At 48.1% G+C, this 24097-nt stretch overlaps 1 protein-coding gene across 1 annotated transcript in view; it reads right to left on the bottom strand.

The window, feature by feature from the left end:
* The window catches only part of LOC126252248 (translation initiation factor IF-2-like), a 97400-nt gene that overhangs the window by 42505 nt on the left and 30798 nt on the right, over nt 1-24097 (bottom strand). The window contains exon 4 of the mRNA XM_049953121.1: nt 17054-17482. Within this exon, the coding sequence (XP_049809078.1) occupies nt 17054-17482 (429 nt within the window). The remainder of the gene's footprint in view (nt 1-17053; nt 17483-24097) is intronic.

Here is a 24097-nt window from a genome sequence, read left to right as displayed (position 1 = left end):
TGCTATGGTCTATGCATCGGAGAATTACCCCCCCCCCTCCCCAGCATCTCGTACCCTAAAACGGCGGGTAGAAGGGAGATACTTCTCGTTCACTACACGCCACAGTGAACCATTAAAGCTCTGTTTACTGAGTGGGAATTTCTCAGCGTACTTGCACAGTACCCTGACACAACTCCTGGGCCAGATTGCATCCACCCTCACTTGATTAAACATCTCTTGTCTGTCTACCAGCGACATGTCCTCGTCATCTTCAACTGTGTCTGTAATGATGGCTTATTCCTGTGGCAATGGTGGGAGAGCACCATCGTTCCAGTGCTTAAACCTGGTAAAACCCCGCTTGGTGTGGGTAGCTATCTGCTCATCAGCCTCACCAATATTCTTCGGAATCAGTTGGCGTTCATGTTGGTCCCTGAAGTCATGGGTTCTACTGGCTCCATGCCAGGGCGGTTTCTGCCAGTGTCGCTCTACCGCTGATAATGTAGTGTCCCTCAAGTCTGCCATCCAAACAGCCTTTTCCTGACGCCTACTCCTGGTTGCAATCTTTTTTGAAATCAGAAATCTTACGACGCGACCTGGCGACATCGTATCCTTGACACACATGAGTGTGGTCTCCAGGGCCTGCTCCTGATTTTTATCCAAAAGCTAATGGTCTAACAGCAGCTCTTGGGCCATCTGTCTCACCTTCTGTATATGCAGATGAATTCTAGATTTCCTATTGATCCTCCTGCACTATTGTTGCTGAGCGCCATCTACAGGGAGCGATGAACAAGGTGCAGTCACGGGCACTAGCCCATGGCTTCCAGTTTTCAGCCACAAAGTTTTGCGTCAATCACTTCTGTCAGTATCGTACCATTCATCCAGAACCAGAACTTTACCTTGATGATACTCCCTGCAGTGGCGCCATGTCGATTCTTGGGACTAGTTACCAGTGCCTGATTGACTTGGCTTCCTCCTCTTTAACTGCTTAAGTGGAGGTGCTGGCAATACCTCAATGCTTTCCATTGCCTGAGCAACACCAACTGGGGTGCAGATGGCTCTACACTGTTGCGGCTCTACAAATCCCTCGTTAAATACCGCCTATGGGAATCTGGTTTATGGTTTGGCGGCGCCCTCAGCGTCGCAGTTGCTAGACGCAGTGCATCACTGTTGAGTTCGACCAGCGATGGGAGATTTTAGGACGAGCCCAGTGACCAGAGTACTGATTCAGGCTTGAGTCCCCCCCCCCCCCCCCCCCCCACCAATGTGCGCACAACTGTTCGCTAGTTATGTGGCACACATTCCTGTCTCTCCTGGGCATCCAAATTACCGTATACTTTTCGCAACCGCTGTGGTTCATCTCCCACATCAGTGGCCCAGGTCAGGGATTACGATAGCGATTCGTGTCTTCTCCCTTCTGTCTGAAATGGGGTCCTTTCCTTTATCACCTCTCCCCCAGTCCCATTCACATACACCTCCATGGTGTGCCGCAGCTTTGTGCGGAACTTTCGGATGGCCCTAAGGACTTATTTCCTCCTAAGGCTCTCTGCTGTCACCTTCTCTCGATTCTTAATGCGTTCCCAGGCTCTGAAGTATACACAGACGGCTCGATGGCTGATGGTCACCTGCCTTTGCCTATGTTCACATAGGATATATTGAACAGGGCTCCTTGCCAAATGGCTGCAGTGTTTACACTACACAGCTGGTGGCCATATCTCATTCTCTTCAGCATATCATTTCTTGTCTGTAGTGACTCCTTGAGCAGCTTAAAAGCTATTGACAAGTGCTACCCTCGCCTCCTTCCAGTAACGACCATCCAGGAGTCCCTCTATGCCCTGGAACAGTCAGGTCGTTCGGTGGTGTTTCTGGACCTCAGGACACGTCGGAATCCCCGACAATGAACTTGCCGACAGGCTACGTGGAAACCGCTTCTGGAGATAGCCACCTCTGAAACTGACCTGCCGCAAGGTTTTTCGGCTAAGAAATATTTAATGGCATAACCTTGGTACGCGCAATAAACTGCATGTCATAAAGGAGACTACGAATGTGTGGAGTTCCTCCATGCGGGCCTGTCGCAGGGACTCCGTGGTCCTCTGCCGGCTCTGCATCGGCCACTCTCGGGTGACACACGGCTATCTCCTGCGCCATGAAGACCCACCTCAGTGTCGGTACGGTGGCCAGTTGCTACTTCTGTTTTCTCTGTGCCTGATAAGATGGTACAAGGCAGAAGTCTCTTCTTCATTTAGTGATTTCACTTTGAATCGTATCTTAAGTTACTCTAGTTCTAAATAGTTAATTAATTTGGTTTTTATTTGTTTAATATCTTTAATTCGTGGTGTCACGGCTCCCGCCTGATGGTAAAGTAAAAGCCTTCGGTGTTTCTCCATTCCCCAGCCTTGTCTGTATTGAAGGATATTAAAGCTTACCTGAACTTCGCTTTCCCTCGTCTGGTCCACTATTCGATCGCACCTCGAAAGTTGAGTGAACGTGTGCACAGTATCGAAGCATCAGTTAGTGCGTATTCTATATCCGATAATCAGGAAATATTTATATTATTGACTTCGTACTTGGAAAGAGGGTTGCAGTGTGAGATTTACACACGCTAACAGTACACTGCGGTCGGGAAATGTGACAGGAAAAGTTTCAACGTTCAACACTTCGCTTTACAGATCTTCAGACACGAATTACGTCAACCCTACAACACGAGTTTGTACTGATGTGTGAATTTCACCAATGTAGGGTATCTTTCAGTTAGAGGTCAGCACTGAAGAGCCTGATCTTTTCGCTTCAGGACACGAAGTATGAGTTGAGAAGGATTTCTCTTAGAGGTAAATTATGCCTTCTTTAAAGAACGTGGCTCTTGCTGTTCGGAGAGTACTACCAGAGGGACGTATCATTAGCAAAGGTATCACCAGCGATGGTGGTTCCAGTCCCTCTCTCGGAGTCTAATTCACGAATGGTGGGGGCCACTCCTATCCCGGTTGCTCCTGCACAACCTACTTCAGGAGCAATGCCTCCCCAACCATTGGGCACATCAGACCCTATTTCTCAGCCAGAGAAGCATAAGTCTTTCTTGGCTTCTCTCGCTAGGAAGGGGTCCCTTGGTTCACTCCCTTCTCAGGTTCCTACCAGTAGGAAAGAAACAGCCACCAGTGGCTGAAACACCCACAGGCAACTGATCGTAGGGCTTCACAATCCTCCTTTCTAGAAGGAACTGTAGCTTACATGCAAGGGACAGCTACTACGACAATATGGGTGGAAACAATGAAAAATCTGAAAGCACTTAGAGATACAAATCATTTGACACATCTTTATATACATCATCCTCATCGATGTATTTACAGGGAAAGTGTGAGGCTAGGGGCTACGGGGGCAAAGAGGAACCTCTACTTTAAGGACGACATGATAAGAACAAAACTAACTAAAATGGCCGTACCCACTTTCGCTTCAGGTCAAACATTGTAAAACCCTACATAACGGGAAAGGTTATGGTGTGGTGATAGAACTGCTTGTGGAAGAACTATGTCCGTTGCTGAGTCATTTAAAAACTGATAGGGGATTTACTTTTAAATCCGACTGGATCCTATTAATGTTTAACGTGGCAATTACATAGGATTGTAGCATAAGATTTCTACTAAATGTGTCTAGTTATCAATCATTTCATCATTCCTCGCCAGAACATTCATGAGAATCCGACTTCAAATTTGCGTCACTTTTTTCGTTGGATTCTTTTTGTTCTTTGCAAACAGTATTGACATTTGGTTGCACTGAGTGTCGGTGTAATCTACCCGCTGAGGGCGGGGAGGGAGAATCTGAGCTGACGTCCGTCGCCAGCCTCCCTTCCGCTGTTAGCGGCCTTTTCTCAGACTTAGACTTCCTCATGCGTCCGGGCTCTTCTACGTTCACTTTCTTTCGCTGTTTCTTTGTCCACGCTCGAGTCATCTGCTGGTTTGTCGTCGGGCTGAGGAGTGAAGTTGCCGGCTGTTTACGGAAACAGTTTCCTCATTTACTTGTGGAATGAACCTCCGCCTAGTCTGTCTGCACTTGTTGACGTGCCTGGGGTGGCAGGCGTCGTTGTGACGTCACGTCGGCCTGCTAGTTTGTTGGTGGTGTATTTGAGTTACTTACCTGCACATTTGAAACTGAGCTAAAAATTAAATTACATGTTTCGAAACCGCAGCCGCTGACACTGGTTTCTGAATGCCATCTAAGACTTTCCTAGGTAGGTTAATTCCATCTTCTGCCGCCTCCTCCTCCTCCTCCTCCTCCTCCTCCTCCTCTTCTGTACTTCGGCCGTCGTGAGTTCGGTGTCTCTTGTTAGTAACTACACAACTCTCAACAACAGAATTGTCTAAATACTCCTTTTTAGCTAACGGCAGGAATTCATCAACACGATTCTGCATCCTGTCCCCAACTTAATCCTTGATGGGAGAACCTGTTTGTCATTGAATTCTCAGTCGCAAGGTAGGCCAAAGTTAACGGTAGACGCTGTTGTAAGTTGTTTAGCAACACGAATACGTTTTCCGGGCAGTCCTGCCTCAGGTGCCCACGCTCATTACATAGGACAGGTCAGAATCTGCCCATTGTACAAAACATGTCCCTTGTAACCGCAAACTAGAATATGACGGAATATTTTGTTCGACGTCGATGTCGACCGCTAAAAAATTGCAATCTTCGTTGGACTGACCACAGTTCATTCCTAATTTTCTGGCTGTCACGATACTTACATAAAAGTCTCATAAATAACCTGCCTCGGGCGCCTAGTTAATATTCTGACATGTTTGATATCAATATCAACATTCGAAACTGCTACTGTACTCACCAAATTATCGGAGTGGCAGAGTTCAACTTTCCCTTCAAAATATGTAAAATCCGTTCCAGCACCACAAAGGAGGGGAGAGCAGCTACACGCACGCACGCGCACGCGTAGCCTCGTCAAATCCAAATAGCAAAGTTAGTTTTCTGGGCACCATTGCAGCCATAGCTGCAGTTAAACAGCTGCCGAAACCACTCTCAGCAAAGAAATGAAAGAAACGTAGACACAAAACACTTCAACGCATAGAACAAATAGGAACAATTAGTAGTAGAGACTTCGAAACACAGTAGTAAAGCTGTGCCATAATCACGTCCTCCCAGCACGGCGTCTGAAACGGAACTAACTCTTTTTTTTTAGAGGTATTCCCCTCACCTTGTGTTCTCTCACTACCGTAAAAACAAGGAACAGTATTTCTTGCGTGTGTCGTAAAGCAATAGATTGCAGAATGAGAAGAAAGTAAGATACATTTCTGGTTTTGAAAGTATTGCGTGACCTTTTATTGTAGTCTTCTTCCTAATTTAATACGTCAGCAACTGTGAAAACTGCTCACCCTGAAATGAATCGGACTATAGAAACTATAATCTCTTAACTTTGATATCCTTAAGAAACTAAAATTATTCTTGAAATTTTCTTTTACAATACGTTCTTCCAGTTAAACTCCTTCTTCCGGTCCTCCCGCTATCGTATACGATCCTTCCCGAATTTTCCCAAATTTCTGTTTTATGTTCCCATGCCGTTTCAACTTCCAGTACTCTGTAAGCATGTAATCGTGGAAATCTGACTTGTTGTCAGCATCGTCTTGTTTACTGTTTAGGTGAGATGTTTCCCCAACAGCCACATCACGGTATTATGTTTGGTAATTGGGTAGTATTGCTTTTGAGGCCAACGAAACACTTCTTGGTGTTTCTTCTGCGCTTCTTCAGACAAACGACCTCCCGTTCCTTAACCATTTCCAGTTGAGATGGTTTACGCTGCAGGAAAATCGATGCACCCCTCAGGGGCTCAGCATTTATTTCCTGAGTATGTCTCGTGGTCGTGCGGTAGCGTTCTCGCTTCCCACGCCCGGGTTCCCGGGTTCGATTCCCGGCGGGGTCAGGGATTTTCTCTGCCTCGTGATGGCTGGGTGTTGTGTGATGTCCTTAGGTTAGTTAGGTTTAAGTAGTTCTGAATTCTAGGGGACTGATGACCATAGATGTTAAGTCCCATAGTGCTCAGAGCCATTTTTTTTTTTTCCTGAGTATGGGCTTTGCGACGCCAGGGTTACTGAGCTGGGGAATGGTAAGCGCAAACAGTACCTCGTAATCGTAAGCTCTGGGCATGCTTAATCGACCACGCTGCACTTTCTAGAAGGAACTGTAGCTTACATGCAAGGGACAGCCCCCCTGCGGGTCCGGGGATTAGAATAGGCCCGAGGTATTCCTGCCTGTCGTAAGAGGCGACTAAAAGGAGTCCATCCCCCTCACGGGGGTAGTTAGCGCCTGCGTCCGGAGACGGACGGTTTCACGACCTATAATCGTGGTCTTTTTGGTTTTTCACTTCTCGTTTCTTCCTTCCTTTTGTTGGTTCCTTTCTTTGCTCTTCTCCACTTCACTGTCTTCCTTACTCTTTCCCTTGACTCCTCCTTGCCTTCTCATTGCCTTTTTCTCCTTGCTTTCTCATTGCCTTCTTCTCCTTGCCTTCTCTGGTCTCCGCCTCGGCGTTTGAGACAGTCTGTCCTCTTTCTCCCTCTCTCTTCTTTTTCCTCTTCTTCCTTCCTCCCTGTGCGTGTCTGAAGGCCGACCCACGCGTTCGCACGCGTAGCCGGTGACGGGGTAACGCGTAAGTCCCCGCCCTGGGTAGACATGTAAGGCACGCGCGTACCCCCTGGTAAAGGCCAGGCCCGGGGAGGGGTGATTGCCTGAGCTGATACCTTCTGACCATGCCGATTGGTCCCTCCGTCTGTTTCTCGGGAGGTGTGACCTGAGGTGTAAACATTCACCTAAGGCGGGAGTGCCCTCTGAGAGGGTCCCCACAAGGAAGGAGCGCGCCATCGGAGACGCTGGCAATCATGGGGGATTCCTCCGCAATGGATTCTACTCCATCGCTTTCGACTTCGACCCACAAACGGAAACGTGACCAGCCAACAGTGACAAAAATACTACCGCCTGCCCCACAGTTCCTCGTAGTTTCTCGATCTGAGGACGGAAAGGATTTTTCCTCTGTCAACCCTTTCGTTATCCAGAAGGGCGTAGATGCCATAGCCGGATCTGTCAAATTTTGTACCAGGTTGCGTAACGGTACCTTATTACTAGAAACTGAGAGCGCCTTTCAGGCACAAAAACTGCTTCGGGCCACACTCCTGTACACATTCCCTGTCCGGGTGGAGGCTCACCGAACTTTGAATTCGTCTCGTGGTGTGGTCTACACTAGATCCCTCGACGGTTTGACTGACGAGGAGATTCAATCTTTCCTCGCTGAGCAGGGCGTGACGGCTGTCCATCGGGTCATGAAAAAGGTCAACAATGACCTTGTACCGACCCGGACACTTTTCTTAACCTTCGATAGTGTTAAGCTGCCATCGCGCATCAAGGCGGGCTACGAGGTTATTTCTGTTCGCCCCTATGTCCCGACACCTACGCGCTGCTACCAGTGTCAGCGTTTCAATCACACTCGACAGTCTTGTTCCAATGCGGCTAAATGTGTCACTTGTGGCAGGGATGCCCACGAGGGTGACTGTCCACCTCCGTCTCCTCGTTGTGTGAACTGTCAGGGTGACCATGCCGCATCCTCCCGCGACTGTCCTGTCTATAAGGAAGAACGCTGTATCCAGGAAATTCGAGTCAAAGAGAGAGTGTCCACCTCGGCTGCTCGCAAGCTATTGGCTAGTAGGAAGCCCACGCTGCTCCCAGCGGGGAAATACAGCACTGTCCTCGCCTCTCCTCGGACTACCCGGGAGGTAGCAACCCAGACATGCGATCTGACCTTCAGCACCACGGTCGTCCGTTCGGCCAGTGCTAAGATCGCGCGGTCGACGTCTCCTCTTCGTCCCATCACCCCACAGACACCAGCCCCTTCATCAGCTTCTGCTAAGACGAAGACCCAGAAGTGAGATGCACGGGCCTTCAAGAAGGAACCGTCCCGTGCAGACTTCCTACGTACCTCGACCTCCCAGCCTTCGTCCGGTACTTCCACCAAACGACCATCCAAGAAGGCTAATAGGAAGCACAGTTCTCCTTCTCCGCCACGGCGCATTTCTTCTCCTGCGCCACCCAGCGGTTGCCGCCCCAGGCCGTCATCCCTTTCGCCTGGCCGCACCGCTGGTAGCCGAACATCTGGCCGTTCACCGGCGGAGGAAGCTCCCCCTCCCGGCCATCTTCCCAAGATGGCCGATGAACCTATAGAACCAATGGACGATGACTGTCCGCCTACTGATAGCGGCGGCAGTGCTCGCTCGAAGCCAGGCCCTCAGCGGCCTTCGAGGTGACCCCTTCTCTCATCTTCCTTTTCTTCCGATGGCACTTATTAACTGGAATATTCGCAGCGTTCGCTCCAACCGAGAGGACTTGAAGTTGCTGCTCCGCTCGCATCGTCCGCTCGTCGTAGCCCTCCAGGAAACGAAGCTACGCCCATGCGATCAAATTGCCTTGGCACACTACACCTCTGTGCGTTTTGACCTACCCCCTGTGGTAGGTATCCCAGCTCATGGAGGGGTTATGTTGCTGGTCCGGGATGATATTTACTACGATCCCATCACGTTGCACACCGGCCTGCAGGCAGTTGCCATCCGCATTACTCTCCCCACTTTTACGTTTTCCTTTTGTACCGTTTACGCTCCATCGTCATCTACCGTTACCAGGGCAGACATGACGCAACTTGTTGCTCAGCTACCTGCACCATTTTTGTTAACTGGAGACTTCAATGCCCACCATCCTCTTTGGGGCTCTCCAGCATCCTGCCCGAGGGGCTCCTTGTTAGCAGACCTTTTCAACCAGCTCAATCTTGTCTGCCTCAATACTGGCGCCCCTACTTTTCTTTCGGACACATCTCATACCTATTCCCATTTAGACCTCTCTATATGTACTCCCCAACTTGCACGCCGGTTTGAGTGGTATGCCCTTGCTGATACATATTCGAGCGACCACTTCCCGTGTATTATCCATCTCCTGCAGCATACTCCCTCTCCGTGCTCCTCTCGTTGGACCATCTCCAAGGCAGACTGGGGGCTCTTCTCTTCCAGGGCGACCTTTCAGGATCAAACCTTCACAAGCTGCGATCGTCAGGTCGCACACCTCACGGAAGTCATTCTCGCTGCTGCTGAATATTCCATCCCTCACCCTACCCCTTCTCCACGTCGCGTACCGGTCCCCTGGTGGACCGCAGCATGTAGGGACGCTATACGTGCTCGTCGACGTGCTTTACGCACCTTTCAACGCCACCCTACAGTGGCAAATTGTATTAATTATAAACGATTACGTGCTCAGTGTCGTCGTATTATTAAAGAAAGCAAGAAAGCCAGCTGGGCTGCTTTCACCAGCACCTTCAACAGTTCTACTCCTTCTTCTGTTGTCTGGGGTAGCCTGCGCCGGCTATCTGGCACTAAGGTCCACTCCCCAATTTCTGGCTTGAAGGTCGCGAATGAAGTCCTTGTGGCCCCTGAGGCTGTCTCCAATGCCTTCGGCCGCTTTTTCGCCGAGGTTTCGAGCTCCGCTCATTACCACCCTGCCTTCCTCCCCCGCAAACAGGCCGAGGAGGCTAGGCCACGTGACTTCCGCTCCTCGAATTGTGAAAGTTATAATGCCCCATTCACCTTGCGGGAACTCGAAACCGCACTTGGCCGATCGCGGTCCTCCGCTCCAGGGCCTGATTCTATTCATATTCAGATGCTGAAGAACCTTTCTCCTGCGGGTAAAGGTTTTCTTCTTCGTACATACAATCGCATCTGGATTGAGGGACATGTTCCCGCATGCTGGCGCGAGTCTATTGTTGTCCCGATTCCTAAGCCGGGGAAGGACAGGCACTTGCCTTCCAGTTATCGACCTATCTCGCTTACCAGCTGTGTCTGTAAAGTGATGGAGCGCATGGTTAACTCTCGATTGGTTTGGCTGCTCGAGTCTCGCCGCCTACTTACCAATGTACAATGTGGATTTCGAAGGCGCCGCTCTGCTGTCGACCATCTGGTTACCTTGTCGACCTTCATCATGAATAACTTCTTGCGGAAGCGCCCGACCGCGGCTGTGTTCTTTGATTTGGAGAAGGCTTACGACACCTGTTGGAGGGCGGGCATTCTCCGCACCATGCATACGTGGGGCTTTCGCGGTCGCCTCCCTCTTTTTATTCGTTCCTTTTTAATGGATCGACAGTTTCGGGTACGTGTGGGTTCTGTCCTGTCCGACACCTTTCGCCAGGAGAATGGGGTGCCACAGGGCTCAGTTTTGAGCGTCGCTCTCTTCGCCATCGCGATCAATCCAATAATGGATTGCCTCCCAGCTGATGTATCAGGCTCCCTTTTCGTGGACGATTTTACCATCTATTGCAGCGCGCAGTGTCCACGTGTCTTGGAGCGCTGTCTTCAGCGTTCTCTTGACCGTCTTTACTCCTGGAGTGTCGCCAATGGCTTCCGTTTTTCTGCCGAGAAGACGGTCTGTATTAACTTCTGGCGCTACAAAGTGTTTCTCCCACCGTCCTTACGACTCGGTCCCGTTGCTCTCCCACTCGTGGAGACAATCAAATTTTTAGGCCTTACCTTTGACAGGAAACTTAGCTGGTCTCCACATGTGTCATATTTGGCCGCCCGTTGTACCCGTTCTTTAAATGTCCTCCGTGTTCTCAGTGGTATGTCGTGGGGAGCGGATCGAACCGTCCTACTTCGTCTATATCGGTCGATCGTCCGCTCCAAGCTGGATTATGGGAGCTTCGTATACTCCTCTGCACGGCCATCCATCTTACGCCGCCTCAACTCCATACAACATCGGGGTTTACGACTTGCGATCGGAGCATTTTATACCAGTCCCGTAGAGAGTCTTCATGCTGACGCTGGCGAATTGCCACTCACCTACCGGCGCGATATACTGCTTTGTCGGTATGCCTGTCGGCTACTGTCAATGCCCGACCATCCTTCTTATCGTTCCTTTTTTGACGACTCTCTTGACCTTCAATACGGGTTGTATGTCTCTGCCTTGCTACCCCCTGGAGTTCGCTTTCGTCGCCTCCTTCAACACCTTGATTTTTCACTCCCTGCAACCTTTCGAGTGGGCGAGAGCCGCACGCCACCTTGGCTCCAGGCTCAGGTCCGCGTTCACCTCGACCTCAGCTCGCTCCCAAAAGAGGTCACCCCCGGTTCGGTCTACCACTCCCGTTTTTTTGGAACTTCGTTCGAAGTTCAACAACATGACTTTCATTTATACAGATGGCTCTAAGACCAATGACGGGGTCGGGTGTTCCTTTATTGTCGGGGCACAAAGTTTCCAATACCGGCTCCATGGCCATTGTTCGGTCTTCACAGCTGAGCTCTTTGCCCTCTACCAGGCTGTTCTGTACATCTGCCGCCACCGACATTCTGCTTATGTCATCTGCTCAGATTCCCTGAGCGCCATCCAGAGCCTCAGTGATCCGTACCCGGTTCACCCTTTCGTACACCGGATCCAACGCTCTCTTCAGCAGCTGGTGGACGTCGGTACGCCGGTTAGCTTTATGTGGGTTCCTGGCCATGTCGGTATCCCTGGGAACGAAGCTGCAGATGCCGCGGCCAAGGCTGCGGTCCTCCAGCCTCGGACAGCTTCTTGTTGTGTCCCTTCGTCCGATTTTAGCAGGGTCATTTGTCGGCGCGTTGTGTCGCTGTGGCATGCCGATTGGGCTGCACTTACCGACAACAAGCTTCGGGCCTTAAAACCTCTTCCCGTGGCTTGGACGTCCTCCTCACGCCCTTCTCGGCGGGAGGAGGTCGTTTTAGCAAGGTTAAGAATTGGACACTGCCGGTTCAGCCATCGCCATCTGCTGACGGCTGCGCCGGCGCCGTTCTGCCCATGTGGGCACTTGCTGACGGTTCGTCACATTTTAATGTCCTGTCCCGATCTTAAAACACTGCGCCTCGATCTTAACCTGCCTACTACTTTAGATGCCATTTTAGCGGATGACCCACGAGCAGCTGCTCGTGTTCTTTGTTTTATCAATTTGACAAACCTCGCTAAGGACATTTGATGATGTTTTTTAATCCTATGCCTGTCAGTCTGTCTTTTATTGTGTTTTCCCTTTTAGTTGTTGTTGTCAACTTGTGCCTCGCGGTGCATTCTTAGAGTAGTCAGGGCGCTAATGACCATTGAAGTTGTGCGCCCGAAAACCACAAAAAAAAAAAAAAAAAATGCAAGGGACAGCTACTACGACAATATGGGTGGAAACAATGAAAAATCTGAAAGCACTTAGAGATGCAAATCATTTGACACATCTTTATATACATCATCCTCATCGATGTATTTACAGGGAAAGTGTGAGGCTAGGGGCTACGGGGGCAAAGAGGAACCTCTACTTTAAGGACGACATGATAAGAACAAAATGCAACAATAATATTGGAACATCAAGAGACCACCAAACGACGGAATATAACAGTTTCTTTTATAAATTATAAGCCATAGGAAAAGAGTGAATCAGTATTTGCAAACTATGAAACAGCTTTCATGCCACTTGCTGTTCATACCTGCAGGAAATGTCTCCTTCAGGATACAACAGCTCAGCGCTTGGCTTCGTTACATGTTCGAAAATGTTAACATACGCCTCCCCGTTGATGTTCCCCTTAATATTCAATACGGGCCCTGCTCCACGAGCCGAGATGTAGCCCCAAACGCCAACAGAAAAGCGTCCACTTTTCTCTCTTTCCACGAGATACTTCGGACTGAAACATAGTCCCCGTGGTCGGTACACCTACAATATCAAAAATATTTGTCAATAAAAACTCTGACGAATTCAAGACAACTACTTATGTAACAAAGGCGATACCAAACAAATTTAACGAAATAACAAAAGTGTTTTACAACTACTATTCTGCATTACAATCCATAGTCACTTCCATCGACCACAGTATCATTTACGATGCTATATACAATAACTTTGATATCTCACCTGAACCGGAGCATTGGTAACGGAAGAAAATATTTTCTCGTCGGCTAATATGATTCTGCTCCAGTCAAAATCGATATACTCTGCCGCAAAAGCCGTACGGTCGATCTTCTGGTATCTGTAAAGCGTTGCTTTATAGCACCTCTTCGGCATACGGTTCCGTGATCTTTGTCTCCTCCTCACAGTTCTTGCACTACCAGGAAACTGAGAAATCTCTCCCAGTTGACGGCAACTGACGAATGGAATGGTGTGTGTATTGTAGAACAGACATCAGTCGTCCCTCTCATTGAACACATGGGGTTGCCCACTCCCACTTTTCCCCTCGATACGGCTTGTTTCTATATACCATAGTTACTCCATCAACGCCTAGCTGTCGTCTTAGGTACTCCATACCTCTCACCGGCTTCAGATGGGCGTAATTTCTGTCATCAATCAATACGATAACACGTACTCTCGTCTCTTGATTCCACTGAGGGTGAATTACGACTGGTGCGTTTGTGATGCAAAGCACAAAATATATATGTGAGACAATTTATTGTTACAATGACGAACACAAATGTAGTAAATAAAAAAATCACAACTAGCTAATCAGATGGGAAACGAGACTAGTTACAATATTGGATAAATAAATGTTATGACGTAAAACAATGAAGTACAAATCGGATTAAAAATCACTGAAGTATTTTAATGCAATGGAAAGTTAGAAAATGAATTTTTACCTAACCCATGTCCTGCACATTATGTCATGTAAGAAAAATCTCTTTACTCCAAAATATAGTTAAGACAGTGCGCTCTTGTTGTCGCGGCTCGCGACAAGTGCAGCGATTAGCAATGCACGATGCTGCAGCGATTTCTTTGTTGGCTGAGCGTTGACACTGCAGCGGACGCGTCGCCATAAACAGAAAGAAATAACCTTCGCTCTGACTGCACTTAGCAGACATCACTGCGTGCATGTTCTTGCAGTAACTAACGTGATTCTCTACTCTCAGGTGCTAAGGAGCAATTGGAACGGGTATCGTGTCACTAGTCCTCAGAATGTTAACAAGTGATCAAATGTCCACTCTATTTTAATCCCAAGAAAATGGGAACCTTCTCACTAAGTAATGTGAGGTGACAACAAATTTATCCAAGATACAAAAATTAACTGCAGAGCTTTCACGCACGCAGTAGCAGCACACAAGAAAATACATTTTGGAAGCGTGTACTTCATTCCCTCCTCTCATATCAACGTCCTTGTTTCAGTATAAAGTGAGAAAATGAAAACTAAAAACGAAAGTTACCGAGAAACACAAGTCATTTCCTCTTCTCATATCATAGCTTTTGTTTTAGTATGAAGTGAAAAAATGTTTAGGATTCTGAAGCATAATATGACACAAGATTCATCTAGTAGGCCCTATCGGAAACGCACAAACCAGGAAGCTCTCCATTCTCTTGTCCAACCGACTGTTTCCTTTCATGAATTACTGCACCGTTCGTAGATTCTTATTTAAGGACTTCCGGTCATAAAGTTAGTCAGCAGAATGACCCTTACGTTACTGTGTTATGATATGGAAAAACGCAACAAAGATACGTTCCCCCTAGAGTAGTGAAAATATTTGCACACGTCTGTATTCAACAAAGACTGCCAGCTGCCACAATACTTCACAGAATTCATACGGCAGGCAACACAACTGTGAGTGCACTTCAGATTTCATTCAGTAAGTCGTCAGGAGACGGACGGAAATGTCTAACGTCGCTTTCCGAGCCATACTCAATCCAGAATGAGGCGTTCTTGAGCTGCTTGAGTGTTCCAGCAATTATCCTTCGATAATTTCCATATGAAACCATCGCGAACTACATTAATATGAAACTGCAAGAACTCGAGACATGTGGACTCGTCCCTTCGCTGGGTAACTATTGTTGTTTAATATTATCTCCGTATTGGCATAATGCAAATGGAACTTCACATTCGTGAGGCGGTTTCCTCTATTCTTGACAAACCATCAACAACTTGTAATCATTGCGAGTAGCAACTCTGTGATAACTGTACAGCTTATCAGTGGATGTGGTGGTGTTATACTGTCAAACTGCTTACAGTAACGTTAATGGTGGCGCACATAATCTAGCGCTATCTACGTAGAGATAGTGTGGGGACGTCGTCGCTTCCCTTTATTTGGAGTCGGCTTGAGTAATCTGATTTAACGAACATAGTGCCCCTTTCACGAGCTGCTAAATACGCAGTATGACTACAGAGATCATTGTGCGGGTATTATATTAATTCTTCAGTGAATTGCTTGACTAATATTATCGTCGGCTGTGAAGCTGAAATGACTCACTTCACAGGTACTCCACGTGGCGCTTGGTCAAGTGATCAGTTCGCTGCAATCATGCTTCTGCTGCTCGTAAATACTTGTATACTGACCATTCGTTATTTGAATAATTATGTGCTACAGTCTGATTCGCAGTTTGATGACATGGGTTAGCGCCATCACAAAGCAATGACTAAGGAACGGATGCCGTTAAAGTCCTGTTACATCGATGGCGAGACGAATGTTCGCAGATCACCTGTATTGCCTCAAAAAACAACGTCCACACTGTGAAAAGGCGCTGAAATAACAGCAACGGCGGCAGATGAAAATTTGTGCCCGACCGGGATTCGAATCTGGACCTCCAGCTTACTAGGCAGACGCGCTGACCATTACACTATCGGGACACTACGGCCAACCCTTCTGCAGGACCTATCTACACACGCTCCTCGTCACACGCAAATTCCCATCTTTGCCGCATACCACATACGCGCTACCTTCCCGTCCATTATTCCACTCGCTCGCAGCCACACTGTCTTCCCGCAAGGGTTAGGACGGTGGTGTGCGTCTAGCACTGAATGCTTTCAATGGCCCGTCGAGACCTGAATAATTATACAGGATATTTCAGGAGGAATAGTCAATATTGTAGGATGTGGTAGTATAGACAAATTGCAAAACAATGTCATATAACAAGTGTCCAATTTTTATGGAGTACATACAGCTGCGTTCAAGGCTTTTTCGTTTCGTTTGTTGGTCCTTGCAGGACTCCATTGCTCACACTTAATTGAAAATGAACTTCCAGTATTATTGGAAGAGGTTCCTTCGGCTACAAGAGGGCGTATCTTCCTCCAGCATGACGGGGCTCCTGCACATTGTAGTTGTCAGGAGACACATCATCCAAACCTAATATTACCCGGAAGATGGATCAGTAGATATGTGCACTTTCCTTGGCCATCAAGGTTCCCGTCCTTGGCCATCAAGGTTCCCGGATCTTATCCCTTCAGGTTTTGCCTGCGGGGATGATTGAAAGGTGAAGTCTACAAAGAAACGGAAACCCAAGAGCAGATTTGATCGTTCGGATTATGAATAGTTCAGCCCTTAAAAGAACGCAGAGACGGCCTCAGAATATCTAAAAGTGGTGTTACCAAAAGGAATCAGTAGTGCGTTGAAGTTGGTGGGGGAATTTTTGACAACTTCGAATGCCCTCATTCGCCTTTGCTTTTGAATTTGTTAGTTTTGTGGCGGCGTTCGTAGTGACAAACAATTCGCTGTAGAAACGGCTTACGAAGTCACCGCCACACTTTTAATAGCGGGCCGACCGGTCCGCTGGAACAGTGAACAGAAAGATGAAAACCCAAACACTCTGATTAAATAAAAGTCGGTACTTATCTTTATTAACGAAGATACAGAAACACAGTAGTGAACTCCGTGTCTACAGAAATCTGTGGAGTTCGAGTCGGAGCGGCTAGGTCAGCGTCGGCTGACGACAAACAACAAATCTGCTGCGATGAACACACAACTGACTAGCAAGTACACAATTCGGTGGCGAGTATACAACTGAGCGGCGAATACAGAACTGTCCTAGCGCTCGCGACTCCAGCGCTTAAGAAGCCAGAAGCCAGCGGTGGCGCGCGCAGACTTGCGGCGATTTCCTGTCTCGCTGGCGCTGCTTATGCGGACGGTGTCCGGACTTTGATGCTGCCAACCTTTTGGCAGCGGGCTCGGGTGGCATTACTGGCTAGGATATAACACTCCACCCCCCCAAATCGCCGCACCGTCGTTGAATAATGACGTGGCGAGCGTCGACGGCGGGGGAGGGGTCCGGCCGCAGGCGTAGCAGAAGAGACCGGGGCGGAGACTGTTGTCGGTGGCAGTCCCCGGTCCGCACCCCAGCATTGGCTGCGCGGGGCCTCGGGAAACACCGACTGAAAACCGAGGTCAGGGTGCACGCCTGTGACCACGGGCGCAGCTTCTGGTGCTGGACGCGACGGGGCGTCGGGACCCACGAAGAGAGGCAGCGTCTCCTGACGCTGCGCCGACGGCTGCCGAGTGGGCGCCGGACAAGGCGCTGCGGTGTCAGACTCCTTGGGGGTGCCCAAGGAAAGCGGCTGCAGGACAGGCTGCACAGCCACCGCTTGGGAAGGCGGCCCGGCTGAGGGGTCGACGTCCATCAGCTCCGAAGGCGGTGGCGACTGAAGCTGCGCGGGAGGCATCAACGGGACGGGCTGTCGGCGTGGTAGCGGCGACGGCTGCTGCTGCTGCCCTGGGGGCGGCAGTGAAGTCGGAAGGCGCGGCTGGAACCCGCCGCGGACCAAATCTGTGGACAAAGAACGAGCGGCAGAATCCGGGCGGCCAGCGCGGCGCAACTGGTTCTGATGCCTCCTGTGCACCCCAGTAGCACCTTGAACAGTATAAAAACCGCGACCCTGGACACTTATCACGGTACCACGTTCCCAACGACGGCGACCGTGATAAACTCTGAAAAAAACGGCGTCGTTGCGCTGAAAACGCGTGCGATGCTCAGAAGCGGCGGGTCGATCCGGGGGTGCAACAACCGTAGTAGGGTGCGATGACGACGGCCGTGGAGAAGCTCCGCAGGCGAAGGGCCGTCGCGTGGCGTGGTCCGGTACGACGACAGGAACGTGATGAGGGCCTGCTGACGAGAGTGCGTAGCACGAAGGCGGTCCATATGATCCTTGAATGTGCGTACAAAACGTTCCGCTGCACCATTCGATTGAGGGTGGAACGGCGGAGTAAGAACATGGCGAATGCCATTGGCAGAACAAAAACTTTCAAATTCAGCAGAGGTAAATTGTGGACCATTGTCAGACACTAAAACTTCTGGAAGACCCTCAATACAAAAAATTGAAGTCAACGCCTGTATAGTTCGTGCAGACGTTGTAGACTGCATGGGCAAAACAAACGGAAAATTACTAAATGCATCTATCACGATGAGCCAACGAGAATTCCAATATGGACCAGCGAAATCAATATGTACTCGCTGCCAGGGACCGGCAGGGCGTGCCCACTCAAAATAGCGTTGAGGCGGAGCAGCTTGGTGTTCGGCACACGTCGAACAATCTGCAGACATCTGCGTTATCTGCTTATCAATGCCGATCCATATACAATGACGGCGGGCAAGCTGCTTGGTGCGGACCACTCCCCAATGACCTTGATGCAACAAGTCGAGGACCTTGGATTGGAGCACTTGGGGAACCACTACACGAAGCTGGTCATTCTCGGTGCGTAACAGCAAAACTCCGTGCGAAACGGACAACAGATGACGTTGCGGATAATAGCGACGAACCACAGGATCCGATATGTCCTTTGCCTTGGACGGCCAACCACGTTGAACAAAACGTAATAGTAAACTCAGATGAGGATCCGTAGCTGTCTCACGTGCCACCTGACGATAATCAATCGGAAAATCCCGGAGGGACTGATGCTCATCGGCGTCAATCTGATGGCAAGAGTCGTCAGAGGAATCGAAGACATCATCCGCAGCAATCGGCAATCTAGAAAGCGCGTCAGCGTTTGCATGCTGAGCTGTAGGGCGATACAGTATCTCATACTGGTATTGTGATAACAAAAGAGCCCAACGTTGTAGTCTCTGAGCTGTCCGCTGAGGAACTGGTTTAGACGGATGAAACAGTGACGTCAGGGGCTTGTGATCTGTTACTAAATAGAATGGTCTACCATAGAGGTAGTGATGGAATTTTGTGACACCGAACACAATAGCCAACGCTTCCTTGTCCAATTGGCTATAATTACACTGAGCTTTGTTCAGCAATTTAGATGGGAACGCAATAGGACGTTCGGTGTTACCGACTCGGTGAGACAACACAGCACCGAGGCCGAAAGAAGAGGCATCACAAGCTAACACCAGAGGCTTGTTAGGGTCGTAATGGACCAGACAACGATCATTCAATAAAGCCTCTTTAAGCTGCTGAAAGGCTGATTGGCAATCAGCTGACCACACAAACGGAACATTCTTACGGCGGAGACGATGCAACGGTGCAGCAATCTGTGATGCATTAGGTATAAACCTAATATGTCAATTTGCCAAGAACTGCTTGCAATTCATGCAGATTGCGAGGGGCGGGCAAATCACGAATAGCTGCTAAATGTGACTGGGAGGGATGAATGCCTTGAGCATTAATAACATGTCCCAGATACTCCATCTCCGTAAGGAAAAATGAACATTTATCGATGTTGCAACGTAGGCCTGCCTGAGACAACACTGTAAACAAACACTCCAAATTACGGAAATGTTCAGCAGGCGTCCGACCGGACACAACAATATCGTCTAAATAGTTGCAACACGATGGCACATTAGCCAGAAGTTGTGACAAAAAAAAACGCTGAAAAACAGCTGGAGCTGACGCACAACCAAAAGGCAAACGCAGAAAACGGAACAACCCCAACGACGTGTTTATGACAAAATACTTTTGTGATTGCTCGTCGAGGGGCAATTGCAAATATGCTTCACGGAGATCAATTTTGGAAAAGAAACGAGCTTCCCCTAACTTATCCATCAGCTCGTCCGGTCTAGGCAAAGGAAAAGAATAAATGACAGTCTGAGGATTAACTGTCGACTTAAAATCAGCACACAAACGTAACTTGCCAGACGGTTTCTTTATAATAACTAAGGGAGAAGCCCACTGGCTCGCTAAAACGGGTTGAATAACACCGTTGTTTTGCCAACGACGAAGTTCATCTGCTACAGGTGCCCGGAGGGCGTGAGGCACTGGACGAGCACGAAAAAATCGAGGCTGAGCATTATCTTTTAACGTAATATGAGCGGCAAAGTTCGCAGCACAACCTAGTTCGTCTTTAAATATGTCACTGTATTGTTTACACAAATCGGTTATGCTGTCTTGAGGAACAACAACAGAATTAATTTGCAACACATTTTCGTGGATAGACAGGCCAAACAAGTCAAAACAGTCTAATCCGAAAATGTTTATACTGTCTGTAGCGCGGAGCACTGTGAATGAAACTGTTTTTGTATTGCCACGGAATGTGGCTGGCACGCTACATACACCTAACACAGGAATTTGTTATCCACTATAAGTAGCCGAAGAATGTTTTGCCGCTGAAAGTTTAGGGCGGCCGATAGCCGCATACGTAGCACTATTTATGAGAGTCACAGACGCACCAGTGTCTAAGTGAAAATTGAAGGTCTTATCCTGGATGCGTAGGTTCACAAATAGTTTATTACACTGTCTCTGGATCGGTGCAGCGGAGGCGGAAGACACAAAATCAGCGCGTTTAGCGCGTGTTCGCTGCTTACGACAACTCGTGGGCTGGGCGGGTGGAACAACTACTCCCGCTTCACTTGCAGTCTGTACATTACTTTTTACAGCGTTTGAATTACGCTTGGGTCGCATAGCAGAGGGCTGGGTGGGTGGCTTACTGCGAACAAGTTTATTACCCACACGAACCGTGGAAGAGTTGTTAAACGCGACCTTCTGGGCGGGCTGGCTTTGAAGAACATGAATATCCATGGGCTGGGCAGCACTAGAATTGTTCTTGCGTTTACGCAAACAAACAGTCTGGATGTGTCCTTTCCTTTGACAAAAGTGACAAACCGCGTTTCTTAACGGGCAACGTTCACGAGGATGAGCAAGAACACACCTAGGGCAAGACTTAAGTCTATCATTTTGCACACGCGGCTGACGAATGTGTTTAACATGACGCGGCCGGCTAGTGTTTACAGTCTGACTCTGCCGGAGGGGCCGCGGGCGTGACATAACTTGCTTAGCACAGGCAATTTGAGAAATACATGGCTGATCTAACTCACACTCAACATAGTCAAAAGTATCTTGGGCTTCAATAATGTTCATCACAGTCTCTAATGACGGGTCAGGCAACTTTAAGATAGCAGCACGAATACGAGAATCTGCAATGTTTTAAGTAATAGCGTCTCGTAACATGACATCACTGTAGGAAGCTCCACACACACAATTAAATCGGCACTGACGGGTGAGGCCCCGTAAATCTGTTAACCACTGTTTATTAGATTGATGTGGCAGTTTCTTTAATCTGAAGAACTTGAATCTGGCTGCTGCCACATGAACTCGCGACTCGAAATACTCAGCAAGCTTGTTAACAACAACGTCATAGTCTAAAGCTTCTGGCTTGGATTCCGGGAACAACTTACAAAGTAGTCGATAGACTTCCACGCCTGCTGTGGAAATTAAATAAAGCTGCCGCTCAGTACCCGTGATTTTGTAGACTGTCATGTGCGCCTGCAACTGCGCGAAATATTCTCGCCATTCTTCTCTTGATGCATCAAAAGCACGGAAAGGCGGTGCTGCCTGTGCTTGTTCCTTTTGTGTTGGAGGATTAGCCGCTTGTTTGGCGATTGCTTCCACCAGACTTTGTATTTGCTGACTCTGTAACAAGGTCAACTGTTGTAATTCGGCAGACATAGTGAACACAAATTAAACCAGCCCCCAAAATTTTATCGCTATAATTAGTATAACCAGAAACAAGTTGAACCAGCCCTGCACACGAGTTCGGAAGCCCTCGTCGCCAGTTTTGTGGCGGCGTTCGTAGCGACAAACAATTCGCTGTAGAAACGGCTTACAAAGTCACCGCCACACTTTTAATAGCGGGCCGACCGGTCCGCTGGAACAGTGAACAGAAAGATGAAAACCCAAACACTCGGATTAAATGAAAGTCGGTACTTATCTTTATTAACGACGATACAGAACACAGTGGTGAACATGGTCTACAGAAATCTGTCTAGTTCGAGTCGGAGCGGCTAGGTCAGCGTCGGCTGACGACAAACAACAAATCTGCTGCGATGAACACACAACTGACTAGCAAGTACACAATTCGGTGGCGAGTATACAACTGAGCGGCGAATACAGAACTGTCCTAGCGCTCGCGACTCCAGCGCTTAAGAAGCCAGAAGCCAGCGGTGGCGCGCGCAGACTTGCGTCGATTTCCTGTCTCGCTGGCGCTGCTTATGCGGACGGCGTCCGGACTTTGATGCTGCCAACCTTTTGGCAGCGGGCTCGGGTGGCATTACTGGCTAGGATATAACAGTTAGCGTTACGTTCTAACAGCTGTATGTCTCTGTTCAATATAAGGTGGACACATTTATATTGAATTTTTTATGCAATTCATCTACGCCACCACCTGCTAAAGTATGTTCTATCCCTCCTGAAACACCCTGTATATGAACAAATTTTTCGTGTCTGTTCTTTAGGACATATCCGAAAGAACACACGCGATACACTTCTATTTCAAGTGCTACTCGGAAAATGTTTAGCAACTCAGTGATAACGACGGACTGCAGCTGCATTAACCTACTGATTTCACTAGATATAGTAGCAATTTTCTGAACAATTCGTGATTAATATAAGTGACAGCCATTTGGAAAATTCACGTTTGCGAGAAGGTTACTTCATGGGTTAATTACAGTGTCTCTCATCGTTTACTTTGTGGGGAAACCTGCTTCTTTCTGCCCTAGCCTGTACTACAGCAATGATTGAATACTTTAATTATTCATACCTCAGTGGTTGTGCTGCTCCAACTGTAGCCAAAGATTCAAGCCCCGCTGGGAAAGTATATTTCAACTCCGATGGTTTTGCTTCTCCTTTACTGCCATTGAAAAAGCTCGCAACTAAATTAAGTATAGGAATCCTACGAAACCTTGGAGTTCATACTGCGGTGCTGTGCAGATAAAAATGTAGTTTTTTCACTATCAGATGACAGATGGAGTTCGTCAGATTTCACTAATTGTGACTGCATTATTAATTGTTGGTTCACAGGCACTTTTCTGCCTCTTATTATAACATTTTCTGTGCTTTCAAGCTGGAAGAATAGAAATACCAGATTTCCGCCATATGAAATATTCGAATTCACCTTAAGTCTTCAGTTTCGAGCAGTGGCAGAATATCCGTCAGAAAAGGTGACAAGAAGCCAGGTCAAGCCTGTCTTCTGGTGGGTGTGCCAATGACAGTGATCTCAATAACAATACTGGATAGCAAAGATACGTTGCCAACTCAACCACTGGAGAAACTCCAAAATTGTGAATTGCTTCTGATGAAAACTCTTTCAAGGTTTCGGTCCGATTCAGACAGTAAAACACAAATAATTGTCGCAGTTATTAAGTTGCCACCAGCAACTTCGAGACGACACTATAGTCACTTCTGAGGTCACTCACAGAACGCATCAGCTGGTATCCTTTCTGGTAGTATAACTGAAACGAGGCAACAACGCGGAATATGTTTGGCAACTCTGTGACCGACGAGTTACTTCCTTCATGGCACAAAACTATTCTTCTAAAGTAACCTGATATTATCGTGTCATTTCAATTGAATGAGGATTTTCTCTTGATGTCATATAAGGATATCAGTCAACGCTTTAGAGTCCACGAAAGTCGTTCCACACGGGAAATAAAACTACTCTCGTCTTTCACTTTGCGATTTATGTCATAGCGGTACTGGTCCAGTATGTAAGACACATACACGGCACCACTTCCGTAGCTCCGAGGTACTGCTTGCCTGCCATTTCAAGCTGCTTTCCTTCGCCTCTAGAGACTCGCTGAAAGCCTGATTTTTAATTCTTCGTAGCATAGCTACAAGCAGGCAGATAGAAACTCCATAAGGGAATCGTAAGACAGCGCTCGAACAAAATTCATCTTGTTACTTTCAGTACCCCATAGTGTCAGAGCGAAAACTTTATGATACTGCAAAATTCATAATGCCACTTTCGTTTTATGCCGCTATACCTTTTGTTGTGGTGCATACGTAATTTTATCTATGTGCTGCCACATTTTCATAATACTTGAGTATGATACAGGAAATGAAGTAAATACAGACCTTTTCGAAGTCAAAAGTCGGTAATATCTTACTAATTAGTGTTAAAATAGGCACAGTCGTCTTAGACACATCATAATTTATTAAGATGGACTGCC

This window comes from Schistocerca nitens, chromosome 4 (assembly GCF_023898315.1).
Source record: "Schistocerca nitens isolate TAMUIC-IGC-003100 chromosome 4, iqSchNite1.1, whole genome shotgun sequence".
Taxonomy (NCBI): Eukaryota; Metazoa; Arthropoda; class Insecta; order Orthoptera; family Acrididae; genus Schistocerca; species Schistocerca nitens.
This window is presented reverse-complemented; position numbering and strand designations above follow the sequence as displayed.